This window comes from Magallana gigas, chromosome 3 (assembly GCF_963853765.1).
Source record: "Magallana gigas chromosome 3, xbMagGiga1.1, whole genome shotgun sequence".
Classification (NCBI taxonomy): Eukaryota; Metazoa; Mollusca; class Bivalvia; order Ostreida; family Ostreidae; genus Magallana; species Magallana gigas.
The window spans coordinates 15,137,174-15,160,191 of record NC_088855.1 but is presented as its reverse complement, the minus strand read 5'-3'; the positions used below and the strand labels follow the sequence as shown (position 1 = coordinate 15,160,191).

Sequence of the window (23,018 nt, the reverse complement as noted above, 5' to 3'; positions counted from 1 at the left end):
ATCCCATATTTGGGCCTTTATATTTGGCGAGGATGGGCCCCCGGGACAGCCCAGTCGACCCTCAAAATGAATTGGGTTTACATGACAAGTAAGACGCTTAGCTAAGCCTGTTAATGGCCGTGTAAACCCAATAGCTTTTGAGGGTCGACTGGGCTGTCCATGGGCCCCATCCCCGCCAGATATGACTGTATTATACGAAATGTCGCATTTTCGCCCAGCTAGCTAAGCCTCTTACTGGTCGTGTAAACCAAATTCCTTTTGAGGGACGACTGGGCTGTCCCGGGGGCCCATCCTCACCAAATATGAAGGCCCAAATATGGGATACAGGGTTTTAGCCAGCCCCTTGAAAGAAACCAATTATAAATGTATTATACGAAATGTCGCATTTTTAGCCAGGCTAGCTAAGCCTCTTACTGGTTGTGTAAACCCAATTCCTTTTGAGGGTCGACTGGACTGTCCCGGAGCCCCATCCTCAGCAAATATGAAGGCCCAAATATGGGATACAGGGTGTAAGTCAGCCCCTTGTAAGATATCCCATTATAATTGTATTATACGATTTTCCTATTTTCGCCAGGCTAGCTAAGACTGTTAATGGCCGTGTAAACCCAATTCCTTTTAAGGGTCGACTGGTCTATCCCAGGGCCCCATCCTCGCCAAATATGTAGGCCCAGATATGGAATACAAGGTTTTAGCCAACCCCTTGAAAGATGTCCCATTATAATTGTATTGTACGAAATGTCCTATTTTCGCCAGGCTAGCTAGGCCTCTTACTGGTCGTGTTCATTATGCCAATGTTCAGGTGAGGTCAGCAAGTAATAATTTTTACTATAAAATTGTTTTATCAATTTAAAATGGAGGTTTATATGAAATTTTGAATTTACGTTTATTAGCATGTTTACGGTAATTTGAATAGCGAACCGACCAGAGAATTCTATTCGCTATTCGAATAGTGAATAGCGAAAAGCGAATAGAACTCCAACTTCTGAATGCCCGAGGCTGGTATGATTGTTGTACGACATCGCCATAAATAAAGATCATAGTGTATTGGCAAATCATAAATAAACCTGTGTACATATTGTTCACTAATATATCTGAAGTTTGTTTTGTTTACAATCGATGCTCAGTATCATGCGAATTGAATAAACCCAATCATTTGGGGAACGAAATAAAAGGTTCCCTTTACTGAACATGCCAATGATGAATTTGGTTTTTTTTGTGTGTTCCAATAAAACAATTATTATTAATACTTTGAATATTTCTGACTTTGAATGGAGATTGATTCTGCTGGTATAAATAGACTAAAATCAATAACTTTTTAAGATAATTGGTTTGAACGGAAAATTCTGAGATACTTAATAGCCAACACATCGGACAATGAACTTTAACAATAGGAAACTGCCTTTTTATTACAACCACAGAATATATATAGAAAAAGGAAAATTATTAAAATGGTTTGCAGATAATGTTTTAAAAAATATTGTCTTATATCATTCTCATGTTTAAAACAATTAAAATGTGTAATCCTATTGTGCATTAAAAAGAGAAGTCAAAAACAGTACTGTAATGAGTCTAAAACTAAATTAAACTAAAAATGAAAAAAAATGAATATTTGCCAAAACTACACAGTGTAATAATAAAAAATTTTCTTGTATAAACTACTTTGCATACCTTAAAAGCTGTCTGTGGACAAGGAAACTCGCCGTTCTTCAATAATTTAACAAAGGCCTTTTTTAAAATACGAAAGAGATAAATAGAATTCAAGTAACAACATTCATCTACTCTAATGCATTTTGAGTTTAGATTCATGAATATCATATTCAACAGAATTATCTTTTATCAGGCATTTCTCGATGATTGTTAGCAATAAAATACTGTCCATTACAAATACCCTTACCCTTAGATGGTTTTTAAATACCAAATTTATACCATTATGTGAAGAAACTATTGTCAAATTTCAATAATGATTGTCATATTGTTTGGGGAACAAAATTGAAATTCACTTTTCCACACACTGTATATCTATTGGCAAATGATATTCCCGTTGACACGGTTGTAACTTCGTGTTAAACCAAACTCTGATTAGTCAACCCTTATAGAATTATAATAAATTTTGAATCTGATACGTGGTTTCTTTACAAGAAGTTCAACAAGAGGCCCATGGGCCACATCGCTCACCTGAGGAACGATAGGTATGATAAAATCAGCTTAATGGAGTCATAATACAAACTATCTGGACAATGTACAATAATACATGTAGATCCTGTATTAAAAAATCCATTTTTCCCTTGGATATTCTTATGTTTATAATCATTAGTCCCTTTTCTAACAGGGTGATTTTATAGTCATATTATATGTTGAGTATTGCAGTTCTCAAAAAGATTCCTAACAATAGTTTATATATGGGATATAAACCTCATCAAACTCTGAACCTTCTTGTGAAGCCAAAGAATTGTCCTGGGGCCAAAGTCTTAAAAATTATAAAGAATAATCTGGCTGATTAGTTTCTGAAAAGAAGATTTTTAAAGATTTACTCTATATATACATATGTTAAACTTCGACCCCCCCCCCCCATTGTGGCCCCACCCTACCCCTGGGGGTCATGATTTTCACAACTTTGTATCTACACTACCTGAGGATGCTTCCATACAAGTTTCAGCTTTCCTGGCTTATTAGCTTTTGAGAAGAAGATTGTTAAAGATTTACTCCATATATTCATATGTTAAACTTCGACCCCCCATTGTGGCCCCACCCTACCCCCCAGGGGTCATGATTTTCACAACTTTGAATCTACACTACCCGAGGATGCTTCCACACAGGTTTCAGCTTTCCTGGCTTATTAGCGTCTGAGAAGAAGATTTTTAAAGATTTACTCTATATATTCCTATGTTAAACTTTAAACCCCCCAAATTGTGGCCCCACCCTACCCCCGGGGGTCATGATTTTCACAACTTTGAATCTACACTACCGTAGGATGCTTTCACACAAGTGTCACCTTTCCTGGCTGATTAGTTTCTAAGAAGAAGATTTTTAAAGATTTACTCTGTATATTCCTTTGTAAAATTTCGACCCCCCCCCATTGTGGCCCCACCCTACCCCCTGGGGGTCATGATTTTCACAACTTTGAATCTACACTAGCTGAGGATGCTTCCACACAAGTTTCAGCTTTTCTGGCTGATTAGTTTTTGAGAAGAAGATTTTTAAAGATTTACTCTATATATTCCTATGTTAAACTTCAAACCCCATTGTGGCCCCATCCTACCCCGGGGGTCATGATTTTCACAACATTGTATCGACACAACCTGAGGATGCTTCCACACAAGTGTCAGCTTTCCTGGCTGATTAGTTTCTGAGAAGAAGATTTTTAAAGATTTACTCTGTATATTCCTATGTTAAACTTCGACCCCCATTGTGGCCCCACCCTTCCCCCGAGGGTCATGATTTTCACAACTTTGAATCTTCACTACCTGAGGATGCTTCCACACAAGTTTCAGCTTTTCCAGCTGATTTGTTAATGAGAAAAAGATTGTTAAAGATTTACTCTATATATTCCTATGTTAAACTTCGACCCCCCCCCCCCATTGTGACCCAACCCTTCCCCCGGGGGTCATGATTTTCACAACTTTGTATCTACACTACCTGAGGATGCTTCCATACAAGTTTCAGCTTTCCTGGCTGATTAGCTTTTGAGAAGAAGATTGTTAAAAATTTACTCTATATATTCATATGTTAAACTTCGACCCCCCATTGTGGCCCCACCCTACCCCCAGGGGTCATGATGTTCACAACTTTGAATCTACACTACCTGAAGATGCTTCCACACAAGTTTCAGCTTTCCTGGCTGATTAGTTTTTGAGAAGATATATTCCTATGTTAAACTTCAACCCCCATTGTGGCCCCATCCTACCCCGGGAGTCATGATTTTCACAACTTTGTATCGACACACCCTGAGGATGTTTCCACACAAGTGTCAGCTTTCCTGGCTGATTAGTTTCTGAGAAGAAGATTTTTAAAGATTTACTCTATATATTCCTATGTTAAACTTCGACCCCCCATTGTGGCCCCACCCTACCCCCGAGGGTCATGATTTTCACAACTTTCAATCTACACTACCTGAGGATGCTTTCACACACGTTTCAGCTTTACTGGTCTTATGGTTCATGAGAAGATTTTTTAAAATTTCTCGAAAATAAAATTCCTAATTATCTCCCTTTGCAAAAAGACGTGGTACTTAATTTTCACAACTTTGAATCCCCTTAGGCTAAGGATGCTTTGTGCCAAGTTTGGTTGAAATTGGCCCAGTGGTTCTTGAGAAGATGTTTACAGACAGACAGACAGAAAAGAGACAAAATGTGATCAGAATAGCTCACTTGAGCTTTCAGCTCGGTGAGCTAAAAAGGAAAATGGCCTCATAGAACATCGTCACCGACGACAACAGCGTCCAGATGTATTTTATTAAGAAAAGGTCCCCTTAAGCCTTTTCTTGAGGTGAGCTAAACGTTGCATTTATGAAGAGGTTGAAACCAGTAAAACTGTTATCCGCGTGCCATGCATTGTAAATATATTTTAAAAGTAAAAAATGTTAAGATAATATCAAATTCATAAAAAACGATAAAATTCATGATATATATATATATATATATATATATATATATATATATATATATATATATATATATATATATATATATATATATATTTATATATATATATATATATATTTATGTATATTAAATGCACTTACTCTGACATACTTCGACATGTCTTCTCCTGTCACCTCCATACCGTTGATGCGTTTCGTCATCATCATGTCTCTGGATAGTATATAAGGAACCAACAGCTTGACCATTTCCACGAAATCATCGTCCATTTCTACAGAATTTAAAAAAAGAAAGAAAAACATTAACAGGCTCTTGAGCCATAATTATTGACAACAAGTAACATTGTCTTAGTTAATATTTGTATCCCCTTTTATATCATTTCCTTTAACACAATAAACTCCCATTATAGCTTTGTTAATTCTATGCATTCATAAGATTACACTTTCTTTCTTTCTGAAATTAGGGTTGATTTTTTAAAATTACTCATATATTTATGACTTCTTCAGGCAAGTTGAAACAAATCAAAAAACGTCATATTGCTCTGTTATTTGAAGTATTGTGTAAGATTTTTGTATCTTAAGAAAGGAGTCTTATCGTTTTAGACAAACTTCTGACTTATATTAAAAAAAGTATGAAATTTTGACACATGATATACATGTAACCTAATGATTGTATCAGCTTAATCAAATTTGACCTTCTTGTTTTCGCATAAAGGTCAGGTCAAGGTCACTACCTTTTCCCTCAACTTAAAGGATGATAAAAACATATGTAGTTATCTGCAGTTATGTAGAAACCTGTTTAAGATATAAAGTTGCTGTTCTTCAATGAAATGACAGAATATTAGATTGTCTATCAGCTTATACTACTTAATCGAAAAAAAAAAATAGTTGCCTTTGAATATATATGGCTTTAATTTTTTTATGCTTGCAATGTTAAAATATTTCTGATTTTTACATACTATTAAGACTTTGTATAAAGATATAAATTGAATATATATATATATATATATATATATATATATATATATATATATATATATATATATATATATATATATATATATATATATATATATATATATATATAATGATCATTTAATAAAAGAGATAATCTGATTTTAATGAATTTTTTTTCACGTAAATCTATTTAAAGAATGAGTGCTTAAAAAAATAATAGAAATGAAACTTGTTTTAAAAACATATTCTGAAACCCCAGTATCTTATCAATAGGTTACATTAATTGAAAAAATCCAACATTAACGTTATTGTTTAGAAATGCTAAATAGACTCAAGAATCTACGGCAATTCTGATTTGCAAAAACGTGATATTTTCCTACGTCAACCTCTAGTAAAAACGAGGTACAAAAAAGAATTCACAAGCAGTTGTATTACGTAAGAGAAAAGTCATATTTTTAAAAAGCAGAAAATAGGGAAAAGGACTGTTTAATTGAACCAAAAGTTGACATCTGAGAAGAAGTCATGAATAAGGAAAGGAAAAAAGAAAAAAATCGTTTTGAATGCATTTAAGCACTGAGGCCTCTGCTTCATAAAACACTCCCTTATTTTTAGGAATTTGTAGCGTACACTTGAATTTACAAAAATTGGCTACCTTAAAGCGATTGACAACAGAACACATCCTTTATGGTTGTTATTTTCAACAGTAATAATTTTTTATAAATATGTATGAAAATAATAATTTTCTTTATTTAAATACAACTTTCACAAAAGAAAGAACAGATACAGATACAAGTGATATAAGACACATAAACTTATAATAAACTTGGTTGATACATGTCTCTAATATAATATGATTATACAGATGTATACACACAAGTGTACATTATCAGCAATATAATTTATTATTGTCATGAAAGTTTATATTTTTGGGGGTATGTAATTGGGGCAAGGGGATGAGGGAGGGGCAGAAATTGGGTGATTTGTCTATAATAGTAAAAAGGAGATTCACTGACTTACTATGAATTAATCTTGCTCTTATATTTTGTACATACTTAAATACATACATGTGTGACATGTACATTGACATAGACACAAACATGATAAACATACATAACAAATTGTGTTTCCATAAATCAGGATTTACCAGCATATGATTTTGATTCAATTCACCCATGGGGAGAAGGGAGAGAAGATAAAAAAATAAAAATAAAGCAGGGGGTAGGGGGAAGGTTCAAAAAAAAGAAGTAGATGAAAGCAATTATCTATGATTGTAGCTTTTGGAAGATGTTTGACCACTTGGTATTTGCAGTTTTTTTTAGAAGAATATATTATTCAACTTAGAGTCTGTTAATAATGATATGTTTCAGTGCCTCTACGTTTAATTGTTTAGAGAAACAAAATTTACAGGCATATATATATATATATATATATATATATATATATATATATATATATATATATATATATATATATATATATATATATATATATATATATATATATATATATATATATATATATATATATATATATATATATATATATATATATATATATATATATATATATATATATATGTTTACTATGAAGAATAATAGATTTTTAAAGCAATGTGTATCACTGCTCAAATATTTACCAAACAGAATAGATTTATTATCAAAATTCACGTTTAACTGTAAATCATCATGCCAGGGTTTAATTTTGCCCCAAAGTTCTTTTATGAGATACATGTAGCATTCAGAAAATAAATGGTCTATTGTTTCTGTTAACTGTCCTCAGAAAGAGCATGAAGCAGAGTTGATTAAATTGCAATTGCATAAGAATTTTTTTGTTGCAGAAATTCTGTGAAGTAACTGGGTTTGAAGCCATTGTAACCTAGTTTCTTGAGTACATTTAAATGGCAAATTATAAATAAGGTTCCATTCTATTCTTGTTAAGTAGTATCCATTTTCTTCCCATTTTTTCAGATGTGGGCAACTCTTTCTTTTTTGAAATAAGTGCATTATACATTTCCTTACAGCCCTTTTTGAGTTCATTAAAATTATTACGGTATTTGGGTAACTTAGATTATAATCCTTTCTTATATATCTGCCCTCCTTCTTTTGATAACTTCTGATTGCTGAAATAAGACCTGAATATTGAAAAAAATTTAATTTTGCATTGTAAAAATTGTTAAAATCGTGAAAAGGAAGTTTACTACCATCTGCATTACATAAGTCACTAATATATAAATAGTGCCTGTTTGGGAGGGTAACAGTTGAAATTGACACACCGAGAAAAAAACCATTGTCAACCGACGCGAAGCGGAGGTTGACAATGGTTTTCGAGAGGTGTCAATTTCAACTGTTATCCTCCCAAACAGGCACTATTTATTTTGTTATACTGAATGTCTTAATTTTAAGAAAATTTTACTGCTTTTATATAGGAATATCGTGAATTCTACAGCGAACCGTACGCGCATAATTTTCGCGCATGTAACAATTTTTCATGTTACCCGTTGCTAAGTGCGTTGCTAACGCTGAGGGTAATAGAAAGGATTATGAACTGCGTCTTAACCAATCAGATTTCAGTATTTAACATGTAAGTATAACAATGTATCTTATCCCATTATCAAAACAATTTTTAAAAAAGAGTTTTTCTTTATCAATTGTAATATCCGGATTACACCATAAGTGGTCATTTGATATGTTTTTACATTGTTTTGAAATATTTGCCTTATAAACCAGTATCAAACTTTGAAGGACATCCTTACAGAATTTATTTCTTGTTCTATCTATACTACTATATTAAAATAATAGACCGAATTTTTTTAGCTTTAATACCGAGAAATCGGAAGAGTACTGTCTTTTGTTTAATATAATTTAATCATCATTGGTAATTGAAGATTACCAATTTGTTTTTATTTTTTCTCAATCAAGCTCCACTAATTAATAATTAACAAAATGTCCTTTAAAAAATCCGAAAATCCTCTGAATATTTTGGATTTTACAATCTTGCGCATGCGCATTAGATTCACGGAAGGCTCTTTTATTTTCACAATATCACATTTGCATGGATGAACTCAGAAATGATAATACAAATACACGTACATTGTAAATCATTGAAAATTTGTCATATAGGAAACATGGGAGATAACTCTAACTCAGTGCATTTAAAATGAAAAATCCCAAGAGTTCGAATGTCAGCATGGTGTGTGAATTCGAAGCGAGTAAAACGTTGGTGGAAAAAGTGTTTACACTGTAATTCTTCATTAATGTAGTGTATTACGGATTCGAGCCAGGTCCGGTTTGTATTTTAGTAGAGACGTGATTCCCCGCCATTCTGCAAAGTTTCAATGTTTAGATGTGCTCCGTGCACATTTCGTTCAATACCTAGTCCATTCGGCGCTCTAAAACCACAGAGTTAGTTTTCATTCATTTTCTAGAGTAAGTCAATCTTTATGTTAAGCTGTCTGTGCTAGTAAATCGTTTGAAACATTATGGACGTAGTTGCATACAACGCACGTGTTATCTAGACAGTAAGGGATAAATATGTACCTTTATCATGTGTTCATTCATTATGTCATGCGGGTGGATTTCACTTTCTTATTGATACCTTTTATGCAGTTATAAATCTATTGTCATTTATGTTGTCAATCTAGTCATTTGATATTTGTTTACTCTGAGTTTATCTCTATAAATTTTTGTATGGAAAGCCACTACTGTCATATTTGTATATGTGTACAGAAGCCCATGTTTCAAATTACCAAAGTCCATTTCAGTATTATTCAAAGAATTTATTTGATCTATATATGGATTAGTACAGATAATCTGATGTTTTGATAAAGTATGGTGTGCCATTCATGTAGTTTTCATGTGATTACTGTGAACATGTTTTTAAGAACATGTTTGTTTATGTTTCAGTTTTGTACCCTCTCCGGAGGTATGCTTAAGTAATAAAGAACTGCACCTGTTGAGTTCTCTTGTTACGCCACAATTAATATGAATTAAACATTTGATGAAAGGTATCTACAACCTTAAAATGGTTTGTTATGAATAATTTGACTGTTATTTTCAATATAGCTTCATTAATTTTATCCAAATTTGCTACATTATGGGTTTATGGGAGACAATTTAAATGTTCCGAGACACAGTTAGATTATTCTCACTTAGCAGAATGTAGTGAAATTAATAGCATTATTGTAGGCTGAAAGCTTTGTCAGTATGTAAATGTCAACAATACGGTGTGCCGATGATCTATTTCGTTAATGTCCGATATCCAACGTCAACCCGTGCACGCACGGGTCAAAGTCTAGTCTTTTATAATTTTGACAAATTGTATTCAAAAGTTCATAAGGTCTGGTATACTAACATTTAAATCAGATTCAAATAATTTCTTCAATTTTGAATCCGTGCATGATATTAGTCGTCTTTAATAACTAGACTTGAGAGCAATTATAAAATCTGAATATTCTATCATCTTTAGACCACCATCTTTATAATATTGTATAACTGCAGCTATTTAAATTTTGTTCAATTTACCATCCTACAAAAATTCATACACTTTGTTCTCAAAATTTGTTATATAGTGGCTTGGAGGATTTTGTAAAGTTAATATCAAATGATTCATCTTTGGAATAAAAAGGGTTTTAATGATTGATAGTTTTTCAAGAGGGGTAAGTTTTCCACTGTTTTATTAACTATATTTGTTCCATCTTGTTGGTATAATTTAGATCTATCATTTCATCTAAGTTAACAGAAAACTTTATTCCAAGTAAATCGAACGTTGTTTCTTCCTAATTAAATTTCCATCTTGTGTGGTGATAAACAATTTTTGAGGAATTTTGCTGCCTATCCATATCAGTTTTGTTTTACTGAAATAAATTTTTAGGCCTGATATTTCTGCAAAATAGTCCAATGTTTGTAGAATACCATCTAGAGATGATGATGACCCATCTGATATCAAGGATGTATCATCAGCATATTGTGATATCTTATATTCTTCTCCGTCAATCTCAAATCCCTTAATATCTCTATTGTTTCGGATTAAATTACCTAAAACTTCTGCGCAGAGAATAAATAAGTATGGAGATACTGGGTCTCCTTGTCTACAGCCTCTTTGAGGTTTAAAATACTGGGAGAGTATACCACTTTGAATAATAAAAGAGGATATATTCTGATAAAAACACTTGATTCATTTTTTGTCCAAAGTTAAAGAAGGTTAAAGTTTGGAATATAAAGTCCCATGTAACTGTGTACGTATCAAATGCTTTTTTAAAATCTATTAACATCAATAGGCCTGAAATATAATTGAATTCGGTGTAACTCAATATATCATATACAATACTATTTTCTCCAATAAATCTTCCTTTTAAAAAACCGGTTTGATCATCATTTATTATTGTAAGGAGTTTTGTTTTCAACCTTTCTGAATCAATTTTGTAAATTACGGAGAGGAGTGTAATAGGTCTTTAGTTCTTTAAAAGTTGACTATTTTTATCAGGTTTTGGTATACAAGTTATTATCCCTAATTTTTGTAAATTCTTCTTTATTGTAAGAATCATTTATTGATCTTGTTATAAATTTGCATGTCTGCCCAGAATAATTTGAAAAATTCTGCACTCAATCCATCTGCACTTGGGCTTTGATCATTTTTCATTTGCATTAGAGTTTTTAAAACCTATGCTTTGGTGTCTACACCTTCAAAACTATTTGATTCTTGATCTGTTTGACTTTGTAATGTTTAAGTTTTTCTATCTATCTATTTTATCTGCTTACAACCAGTATTTGTTTGCTAGACTCATCTAAAAAAAAATTCTAAGTTTTAAATCTCATCTTTAAGTTTTTTTCTTCTTATTTTAATTTTCTTTTTTTTTGTATGTGCTAAAAGAGATAGATTTCCCCCTTATTTCCATTAATAGTGTATCGAAAAAAAAAAGTGTCGGATATTTGAAATACTCTTTTGGAGTCTTTGATATTTTGAATTTCATTTATGTTGTAGACAAGAGCAGCGTATTGTCTTTTTGTATCAATTATCAGTGTCTTTATTGTTTGTATGTATTCTTTATCAGAAAGAAGAGAGTTGTGGAACTTCCGATATCCTTTGCCCTGTACAAAGTCTGTAGTTTTTATATGTAACACAACTGGGCTGCGGTCTGAACGATTACTATTTTCATATTCAATAGTTTGTATATAGGGAGATAATTCACATGATATAAGAAAAAAAATCTATTCTTGCTTGTTAAATTGGATTTTTTTCCTCTAGGTAAATCGTTTTAATTGTGGATTTGCACATCTAAATTTATCACTCTTTAGGGATTCCATTTGATAAATTAATTCAGACCGAGCCTTGGGATTATTCATTCATAATATCTAAGTTCTTATCCATAACCATATTGAAGTCACCACCCATAATAATATAGTGATTATTTAATACTGTTACATTTTTTTCCCTAAAGGTTTATAAAATTGTGGATTGTCTTCATTTGGTCCATATAATTTTCTATACTTACATCTAACATTAGACTGAAAATGCATCTTAAATTCAAAATTGTTTTTTTTAAATTGCCACTCCAAGGGCATTTGATCTATAGGAACTAAAGTAAGCTTCAAAACCACAATTGTGTTTGTATCATTTTCTCGTCCTCTTATACAAAACGTGTATCTTGCAGAAAAAAATGTTATATTTTTTATTATGAAGGTAGTTTAAACATCTTTTCTTTTACTTTTGTCTCCGAGGCCCTGGCAGTTGACACTTTGAATTTTTAGATAATTTATATTATTATTATATCTGTTGTCAAACTTTTGACTTTGTGTTTTCTTTGCAATCATCATAAACAAAAGAAAAGGGCCATGGATATCAAAAGGGGATTGTTGAACTGTTTTAGGTAAAGAGGGAAAGTTATGAATTCGGTAAAAATTTTGTATCAGAGTTATTTTTGGGAAAATAATTAACGTTAAAAAAAGTTTACAATCACTGTTACTTAATGAAATCAATTATATTGCTTAAAAATCTACATTCGTAATATTTTTAATCTTAAAAGTATTCCCCGCGGTTTGAAATACATTACTTAAATTCAATCTCTTAATTAATTTATGAAATGTGTCAAGGCAAGCTGATTTATGTAGACATATGTAGCACTGGTTGGTGGCTGAACCAAGAGATTGTCGGGACTTGTATCAATGACCAGATAATAATTTTTTAAGTTTTGGAAAAAGGAAAAAGTAGCATTGGTCTAGATTTGGAGAGTGTGTTGGGTGCGACAAGACGGTAAAACTGTCATCATTTTAAAGAAAACAAAAATGCCTAGCTAATACCTGACAAAGGGCGCCGTTTTAATATGATGATATTTCTTGAACGTTTTTTAGTATAACATCTCGGTAATATTGACGCGTTACACTTTTGCCCTTCCGCACTGGAGTTTGTATGGTAATACCTTCATATGAGAAGAATATGCAGTAAAGAAAATTCTATGTGCTTATGGTTCTTTTGTGAACTACAGGCCTTTATGGTATTTTGCGTTAAATTTTTCTTGCTGGTTAGAAATATGAAACACATTTTTGTTACCAGTAACAATATTCTCAAATTCTCTGAAATTCAATTTGGAAAACATTTTTAGCAATTGCTTAGTGAGTTGTACTCCTAACCGATTTTGGTCATCTGTCAATATATGCGATTTCAATCTGACAGAAATCTTTCATACTTTCCAAATAGGCTTCAAAATGAAATGTACCCGCAATGGCCATATACCAACAGCTTTGATAATATTACTTATCGTGTATATGCCATCACTTTCAACCATAACCCTGACTTTTGAGACATTTACCTTGCTTGTTACAACCAAAGGTCGGCCAGATATTGCTGCATCTTTGATGCACTATTTACCAGTCAGAAATAACTTTCTCCACCTACGAACTGTCTTTACTTTGTCAGACCCAAAGACTTCCCCTGATGTAGTAAATCATTTTTTATTTATGGATAAGAATTTGTTGCACGATAAAATTTAGGTTTATTTTATATATGAACAATCTGTGCATGCGTTTAAAGACATGGGGCATTTCCTTTTTTGAACGTACATGATCTTATTGCCTGCGCAGTTGCAGCTGCAAAGAGCAGTGCGATGTTATTCGGACTTGTAACATTTGCAATTCCCAGAACAATTGATATTACATTCACATTCCAGAGTTCTTGATATGAAGCCGCAATTTGTGGTGAGGATATCCAGTGTGGAAATCCAAATCTTTTTCCCAAACCCATCTGGAAGGGGATGGTGTGGATCGCAACTTACATAACGACTGATCCAGTGTATGTCCAGATTGCAATACATATGTCTAAATGTGCTCGACCAGAGCAGCTCTTGAGAGAAAGGTATCTTTCTGTGGTCGCTGCTTACGCGCTAAAAGGTCAAGGCACGTGTCATTTACTCTATTGGCAGTGGTGGATTGATCGTATATTATGACTACAAATTCTTCTTGTTCATTGATTATATTGGTTACACTGTCACAAGAAAAACTTCAAATCTGAATATTTCTTTGACGTTCTCAAAAGAATGCCAGGCCTGTCATGCTGTGTTTTACTCTTTTCAACACAACCTGTGAATGTATGAACGAATGGCAGTTTTTTTTTTATCTTGGACCCAATGACCTAACAATATCATGAATTGGTATCCATCGCAAATCCTTGCTCTTTCCGAATGTCGTTCAGAACTCAACAACTTTTAAATCATCAAAAACCACCACATCAGTAAGAACAACATCTGTATCCGAACCCATTATGTTGATTGAGCTGATACCACCCAAGACTACATGCTTTAGTTTGCATGTAGGAACATACAAGGGCCATCTTTTTTACGGTGCATGATGATACAAAGTCAGTATCTATAGGTCTGTTACTGACAATATTTTCTTATGTTAATTGTTACCGCGATGATAGTTTTTGTTGTAATAGTTGCGGATACAATGTTGTCTGCTAAAAAACCCAAAAGTTCTTGATAAATCGAATAAAAGAGTTCCAAGACTTTGGCGTTATAGTGTTTCCAGTTACCTTCCTTCTAGATCCTTTGACAGTTAGCCATATCGCACCACCATCACCTTTTACAATTGCATTGTTCTGCTCATGGGCTTGTTCAATGGCTATGTTTAAAAACTTGCCTCAGTTTTTCTAATGAGAAAGTTTCCAAACAAAAACTGATCTTCAAAGTTATACTTAGCAAACTTGGAAGATGGCTGTATGTAACGTGTTTTCTAGATTTTTATTTCCTGTTAGAGTAGGCGATGTGATTAATAAGAATTTTTCAAACATGAAAATCAGAAATTCCCTTCTCGCTTTCCCAAAATGGCTTGTTAAATACTGGTGTAAAATCTCAGTCGATGCCTATTTTGAAAGGTGGTTAAATATTGCCAAACAGTGTACCTACAGTTAATTCACTTGTTATTGGCAACCCCTCATTAGTCAATTCAAAACAACCAAACACAGTCAAACCTTTAACATCTATGCCAATGACATTATCCTTCCGCACATCATTTCTCTTGCCCAAGGCCACTGGAGAGCAGACATTGTCTTCGATGTTTATAGAGATGATAGTATTATAGTTAAATCTAACAGAAAGCTAGACGTAGGATCTAGAAGGAAGATAACTGGAAACACTAGCCCGCAAAAATCTTGGAACACTTGGAAAACTAAATTGAACCATTTGGTTTTTAGCAGACAAAATTGTATCCGCAACTTTTATGACAGAAACTATCGTTATAACAAAGAAAGAAAACGATATCAGTAAGAGAACTATAAATACAGAATTTATATCATCTTGCAACCACGAGGAAGCTGAACCTTGTATGTTCCTACATGCACAGCATGTAGCCTTGGGTACGTGGTATAAGTTTAATCAACATAATGGGTTTGGACACAAATGTTGTTATAAGTGTGGCTGTTTTTGATTATTTAAAAGTTGATGAGTTATGGACGACATTCAGAAAGGACAAGGGTTTGCGATAGATACCAATTCATGATATTGTTAGGTCACTGGGTCCAAGATTAACAAAACCCGTCATTTTTTTTATGCATTTACAGGTTGTGGTATAGTGTCAGCAGTTGTTGCAAAAAGGTTAAAAGACAGCATGACAGGCTGAAATGTGTTTGAGAACAGAAGAATCATTCTTAAGCTACTCTGTTACAGTGTGACAGAACATATAATAAATAAACTAGAAGAATGTGTAGTCATCATGTATGTTAGGTCAAGTACGAACAATAGAGTAAATGACACGTGCCTTGACTTCTTTGCTCGTAAGCAGCGACCATTAGAATGACATCCCTCTCTCAAGATCTGCTCTTGTAGAGCACATTTAGAGATATGTATTGCAATCTGGACATACATTGGATCAGTCACTATGTAAGTTGCAATCTTCACTATTCCCTTGCATATGTGTTATGGGAAAAGATTGCGAGTTTTTGGTTTCACAATGGACATCCTCACCACCAACTGTGGCTTAATATCAAGAACCACTGAAATATGGATGCACTATCAGTTGTTCTGGGAAATGCAAATGTTTCAAGTCCGAATTACAGTGTACTTTGCACTACTCTTTGCATCTGCAACTGCTCAGACGATCATATCATGTACGTTCAGAAAAATCTCCAGCATGTCATTATATGCATGCGCAGAGTGTTCAAACATTGAATGAACCTTAAATTATATTATATAACACATACTTATTCATTATTTTACAGAAAATAAATATGTTACCCAGAAATATTTGAAAAATCAGGAAATCATAAAAAGACTTCATTTTGAAATGAAAGGCGGCCATCTTGAAAATGACTAAAATTTGATTGGCCAACGATATTTTTTATTTAAGTTCTGTTCATGGCACCCTCATGCAAAATTTTGTGCTTGTCTCCACAATTGAGATATCTTGCTGAAATTTCGACCTAAGCCGCTTCACTACATAGAAATAAAAGCAAAGTTTATCCATCTTAAGGGCATATCAGTGCATTTCTAAAGACTCCATAGCTTTGGGAAAATATATGTGCCTATGTTTAACACTGCAAATTTACCATTAGGTTTATGCTAGGAAAATAGAATAACTGATTTGAAGCATTAATAATAATAATCCATATTCTTTTTCATTAAAGCTTATTCTATCCTATTTTTTTTAACAACAAGTATGCATTAAAGATAAATTTTCTTTCTATATAACAGTTTGAAATACATAACAGCAGTAAACAAGAGATGTAATCCAAAAATCAGAATATTTTAAAATTATATCTTACTGATAAAACTAAAGGCTAACTAATGACAATCTGTGTAATTTTGAACAGCTCGCTGAGAAATGATTTGTATGTTTAATCAACACTATAATTTTATGCCTAACTTTTAAAATTAAAAAAATAATAAATAACTTCTGTGGTCAAACAAATTCTCTTATGAAGTTTTCCATCATACTAGATGGAAACTAGATTGGGGGGCCACTGAATTTGTGCTATTAGGTATTCATTTTTCAGTGGACTTAGAAAAAATTCAAGACTTCAATTATGAGATACAAATTCCCAAAATTATTGCTTTGATTCAACAATGGGAAAGAAGAGTTCTTACTCCCATTGGAAGAATTACAGTACCTAAGAGTCTTATTGTACCTAAATTAAACCATTTACTCACTTTTCTACCGAATCCTAAGAAAGATTACATTACATTACAATTACATTTTTGAATAATGAGTTTTTTTTTAGATTTGTTTGGAAATCCAAGTGTGACAAAGTCCAACTTTAATTTTGACCCACAACTTTTGCAGTGGAGGTTTGAAAATGTTGAATTTTAAAATTTTTATAATTTTGCTTAAATGTTCTTGGATCAAAATAGTGGTGCAAGGGGGACAATCATGGATGAGCATTTTTAAAGCTATCTTTGGTGACATAGGGGTTTGTTTTTTAGAGTTTGGTGATAATTTTATTGAAATACTTATAGAACAATGCAATAATATATTTTGGAGAGAGGTCTTTGATGCTTGGCTTAATGTTATGAACATACACTCTAACCAAATTTCTGATTCTAACAATAATATAATATTTTCTCCAATATGGCTAACTCAAACATCAAAGTAGAGAGGAAGTCTATGTTTTATAAAGAATGGTAAAAAAAAAGGTGTAAAAATTGTTAAAGACTTTTTACATGATGATGGGTCATTTTTATCAAAATCTGAATTTGAAAACAGATTTCATTTGAACAAAGGATGTTTTATGCAATAAAACAGCACAATTCGTGCTGTTCGAAAGTTTGTTAAAGACTCAAATTTTTCAAAGGAGAACTATGTCAATACTGTTGGTCCTTTTCTACCCTTTTACTGTGTTGAACTACTTTTGTACAAGAAATACACTAAACCTATTTATAATTTAATCAATACAAATGTCCAATGGATTATTCCAAACTCAATCATTTGATGGAATTCAAAAATTGTCATGAGAGGCTACTCCGAACTAATTTTACAGGATATTTTGAAAGTATGTTTCAAAGTTACAACAGATACTACTGTACAGTGGCTACAATATAGAACTCTACATAGAATTCTTCCTGTAAAATCGTATCTAAAAAAGATAATAATAGTTGATAATGATATATGTTCTTTTTGTAATAATGAAGTTGAAACTATTGAACATGTCCTCACATCCTGTTCCTTTGCTTTAGATTTATGGAGTAGTTTAAGTATGCATATATATCATGCTGTTTCAAAAAGAGTTGGCTTTAATGAGTATAACATATTATTTGGAGAGACTCCTCCTTCTAATTCTAACTAAGTCATCAACTTTTTGATCATGTATACAAAACAATATATTTTTCAATGTCTGTACAACAAAAAAGTTTTAATATTTGCAGGTCTACTATGTCACTTAAACTTTAGATATGAAATTGAAAAATGTGTTCCTATAAGAAACTCTTCTTATGATAAACATAATGATAGATGGTTTGAATGGAAAAACCTTTTTCTTAATATTTAACTTCAAGAGCTTTATTCATTTCAGTATATGCAAAATTGTATCAACTTGAATAGTTTTCAAAATCTATTGAGATCATGACTTGTATGTATGTGTGTATGAATGTGTTATATGTACAGTGTATTATAAAATGAAAAACTGTAAATAAAAAAAAATAACTTCTGTGGTCACAAAAATTACAAAGTTTACCTTTAACTGTTCCATCGTATGTTTGCTTCGTCACAACGGCCTTACCCGGATGTGGTAAGAGAAAGCCACCGATGTTTGGGAAACACCTACTGAGGTTTCTTCTGATTCTCTTAAGCTCTTCGTGATGATTTGATTTTATCTTTAACAGAAGTATAATAAACGCATTTCGATCAAACATTTTGTTGGCACAAACACAAATACCCATGAACATCATAGATTATATTTTACATACTATCTTTACAACGGCAACTCCTAGAATCACTTCCTTTATTGCTAACATTAAGTCAGAGTAGAAGCATTGTAAGCCCTGACACTTGGAAGATAAGTTTACTTAGCAAAATAATTTACACATACGAAAAAAAAAATGGACTAAAGTTGAGTTTATATCTACAATATTTAAATATGTTTGTCATATCGTTTTTAAAATAAAAACCACGTTATTGCGAAATGTTTTTGATAGATACATTTTACTCTGTATAGATATAAACCTTTAGTTTTTTTCGAATATAAGCTTCCCCGCCATCTTTTCCGTAAGGATATTCGTAGGGACATCCCCAATCTCGTATCAAAAATATAAGTCTCTGCAATAAAATACAACTGAAATATATTTTTAAGAAGGCGTTACAATGAGCTCGCGGATTTTAACAAACGCAGTGAAACTATAGTTGTACTTATAATTTATACATTAAAGTTTGTAAATAGTAGTAAATCAGTTAATATTAGAGGAAGTAGTTTTATAAAGTACTGAGATACATGTATGTATAAAGTTCGAAAATTTAAACTTACTGAATTGCTGACACCAGTTTTATCTGCTTGTTCACTAACAAGCTTGCCAAATTCAGTGAAAAACTGAAAATTTGAAATAAAACCCCAACCCCCCAAAAACAAATTAGAAAACAAAACAAAAAACAGCAAAAACAACAACAAACAATCTGTATTACACCCTCAGGGCTGTTAAAATGTCAATTCTAACGTGATAATTTATTGGTCCAATATTTGTTATGAATACAAGACGAAATTATTACTTTATAAAATATTCGTAAAAATATATAACCGGATGTTAAAATCATCATAAGTATGTGCGTTTTCTACGAAAATATTAATAAATAAATGAATAAACTTTTCGAAGATAATAAATAAAACGTTATAGCATTTGAAAGTAATAACATAATTTTCTGTTTATTTATTCATTCTCTAATTTGGATAGAGATATAAAATTGTCTTATTTTGAAAAAAACGAAAAAAAACCCAGTATATTTATTTTTTTGAATCGCATAGTAGAATAATCTAAATAAGAATTAAAATATGCCATCTTAGCATAATCGCTAGAAATGAACATATAAAAAGTGCAAAAAAAACGAGCATTGTTTACATTTTAAATAATTAGATAATATTAGGATTTTAATAACCACTTACATTTAAAAATTACCAAACAATCATATTTTTAAAAGAAGCTGACAGGAAAATGCACTTATCTAGTAATTAAAAATTGAAAATTTTTAAATTCCAACAGACTTGAACAGCAGTTATAAAACATTTTCCGAACAAAATCATAAACAGATTGAATAAATAACATTATTAAAAGAATTTTTACGTTGCCTAGATATAGAATGGATTGTATATCAATTGATCTTATATCTACTGACTCTACCATAATTATATATCTATATTTTAAGATACTTTTTAAGGTATCTCACACCCCGTGACTTATACTTTATTTGGCAGTTCTCCACAACACGGCGATTTAATTGCAAGAGAAGTTTATCATAGTTACACATTTATATATATATTGGTTAATTTCCATTTATACGTACAGAGATTGGAAAAGTAATGGGCTTGCACCTTACATATTTAAAGGAATACTGGCCCAAAAATTAAAAGGAAAAAGAAAGTTGATATACATGTAGATGCATGTCCAAATATAATTATGTGCTTTCGATAAAAATAAAATGCTAGGATAATAGTAAGTACGGTGTAACCACCACACCTACCCCCCCCCCCCACCCCCACCCCCCAAATAAAGAAATAAGAAGAAAAAATCCATTAGAGTCCGAAACAGTAACATATGTATGAAAGACTCTAATTAATGTATACTACTACATTAAAATAATAGACTCGAATTTTTGGGCTTTAATACCGAGAAATCAGAAGAGTAATGTCTTTTGTTTTATCTATTTTAAACATCATTGGTATTTGAAGATTACCAATTTGTTTTCATTTTTTCTTAATCAAGCTTCGCTTGTTAATAATCAATGAAAATTCCTTTAAATAATCCGGAATTCATCTGAGTTTTACAATCCTGCGCATGCGCATTACATTCCCGTTTAATCATGGGAGGCTCTTTAGGCTTTGTTACCACAATATCACATTTGCACGGATAAACTCAAAAATCAATATTACAAATACATGAAAATTTCAATTGAAAATTTGTCATATATTCTGTTTATCATAGGAAATACGGAGGATAACTCTAAGTCACAATCGTAACTAATCGGCCATTTCCGCTTGCGAAAAATAATATTTTTAGCCAGCGGAAATGGCTGAGTAGTTACGATTGCTCTAACTCAGTGCATTTAATATGAAAAGTCGTGAGAGTTCCGAATGTCAGCATGGTGGGTAAATTGGAAGCCAGTAAAAAACTTTGGTGAAAAAGTGTATAATTCTTTATTAATATGAATTGATTTTAGATGAAAGGTACTTACAGCTTCAGAATGGTTTGTTATGAATAGTTTAATTGTTATTTTCAAATGCAGCTTCATTAATTTTTTTCAAAATCGTTTCGGAGCGATTCTACAATTTTTTGCTACATTACGGGTATATGGGAGCAAAGACATAAATAACAGAGATTGGCAACTCCGCCATTAGCGTGTTTTGTTGTTGAAAAATGATACGGGACCAACCTTGAGAACTACATTTTAGTAAACTCAGATAATGGTCTTAAACCAAAGTATATTGTTTTAACGAAAAGTGTGCATAGGTAATAGGTTTTAGCTGTTTATATTTCGATTAAATTGTTAATTAGAAAGATATACTGATTTAAACTGGAAACACTTTACAATAGGGACCGCAAGATTTCGATCGGTTGCCAATCTGTTATTTATGTCTCTGATGGGAGGCATTTTAGCTGTGGTGAAACCATAGTCCCGAGACACAGATTATTCCAACTAAGCTGAGTGTAGTGAAATAACTAGCATTATTGTAGCACTAAAGCTTGGTTAAGTTATTGTAAAAAATATACGGTGTGTCGATGTATCTATTTTGTATATGTCCTATATCATTACAATGTCAACCTGTGCACACACGGGTCAAAGTATTTTTTTTGTATAATGAACCAATCTAAACAAAAACAGGACACGAGCCTTGTTTTCATGACAAAGTATTATGCGCCCTGTATTTCACTGACTTTTACTGACTCAAATTTTATATGACCATTAGAAATGCACTTCTAAAGCGTTGTGAATAGTAAAAGCAGAAAAATAGAATTGATATATTACCTCTAAGTGTTGCAAATCATCTTCTTGAAGCTGCTGCATTAAATTGTATATCTATACGGAGATAAACGACAAAACCAATGAACAATTACAGAACATAAGAAATGTATTTAAGTACTCTTACATATAAATCTGATTTTAAAAGGTAGACAATCTTTAACTTTTTATGCATCTTATTTCCAATCGTTGTTTTCCGAACTAATTTACAGCTCTGTACGTGAAATAAAAATGCTCATAAAATACTAGACGTTCAAGAGGATAAAACATTTACTTCACCTGCACTGAGCTAATCAAATTACTGAGAGCGAATATGCTGGCACAGTCTTGAAGTGTTGATTCGTTGTCAAAAACCCCTTGTGTGTCCATGAGTAAAACGGCGACCTGCGAAAGATAAAGAAATCGCAGTATTTTCACTAACCTTCAACAATTTCATTGCGAAACCAAACTATGAAATATGCTTCAAATGTTTCACGAATAGCAGCTTTTACTTGCCAAAATGAAAATGTCCCGTTTTTTACTGAAATATTAACCCATATATGTAAAAACCTAGAACGAGGTTATAGTGAAGCGTACCTTTTCCCCAAATGTATTTTGGTATACAAATGGTTTGCTCCACATTTGAATACCATTCGTAACGCGCTCGGATCCACCTCGCCATTCAAATCCTCCTATCTTGTCATTTTCACTCAACCAATCACATTCCTTTGAAAAAAAAAACCCAGAACAAAACACCAATGGAGATGAAAATATTTCACGCGGCATTGGTACATTTCATATGTTTAAATAACTAGCAATTCGTTACCTGCAGCTGTATATCCATT

The 23,018-nt window shown here is 32.2% G+C and overlaps 1 protein-coding gene across 1 annotated transcript in view; it reads right to left on the bottom strand.

The window, feature by feature from the left end:
* The window catches only part of LOC117693016 (atlastin-1), a 30,254-nt gene extending 7,653 nt beyond the window's left edge, over positions 1-22,601 (bottom strand). The window contains exons 1-7 of the mRNA XM_066077723.1: positions 22,474-22,601; positions 22,201-22,251; positions 19,493-19,555; positions 19,195-19,287; positions 18,707-18,845; positions 4,742-4,869; positions 1,669-1,725 (exon numbers count right to left, since the gene is read on the bottom strand). Coding sequence (XP_065933795.1) covers positions 1,669-1,725; positions 4,742-4,869; positions 18,707-18,845; positions 19,195-19,287; positions 19,493-19,555; positions 22,201-22,251; positions 22,474-22,563 — 621 coding nt within the window. The 5' untranslated portion in view covers positions 22,564-22,601. The remainder of the gene's footprint in view (positions 1-1,668; positions 1,726-4,741; positions 4,870-18,706; positions 18,846-19,194; positions 19,288-19,492; positions 19,556-22,200; positions 22,252-22,473) is intronic.
* Between the last annotated feature and the right edge of the window lie 417 nt (positions 22,602-23,018).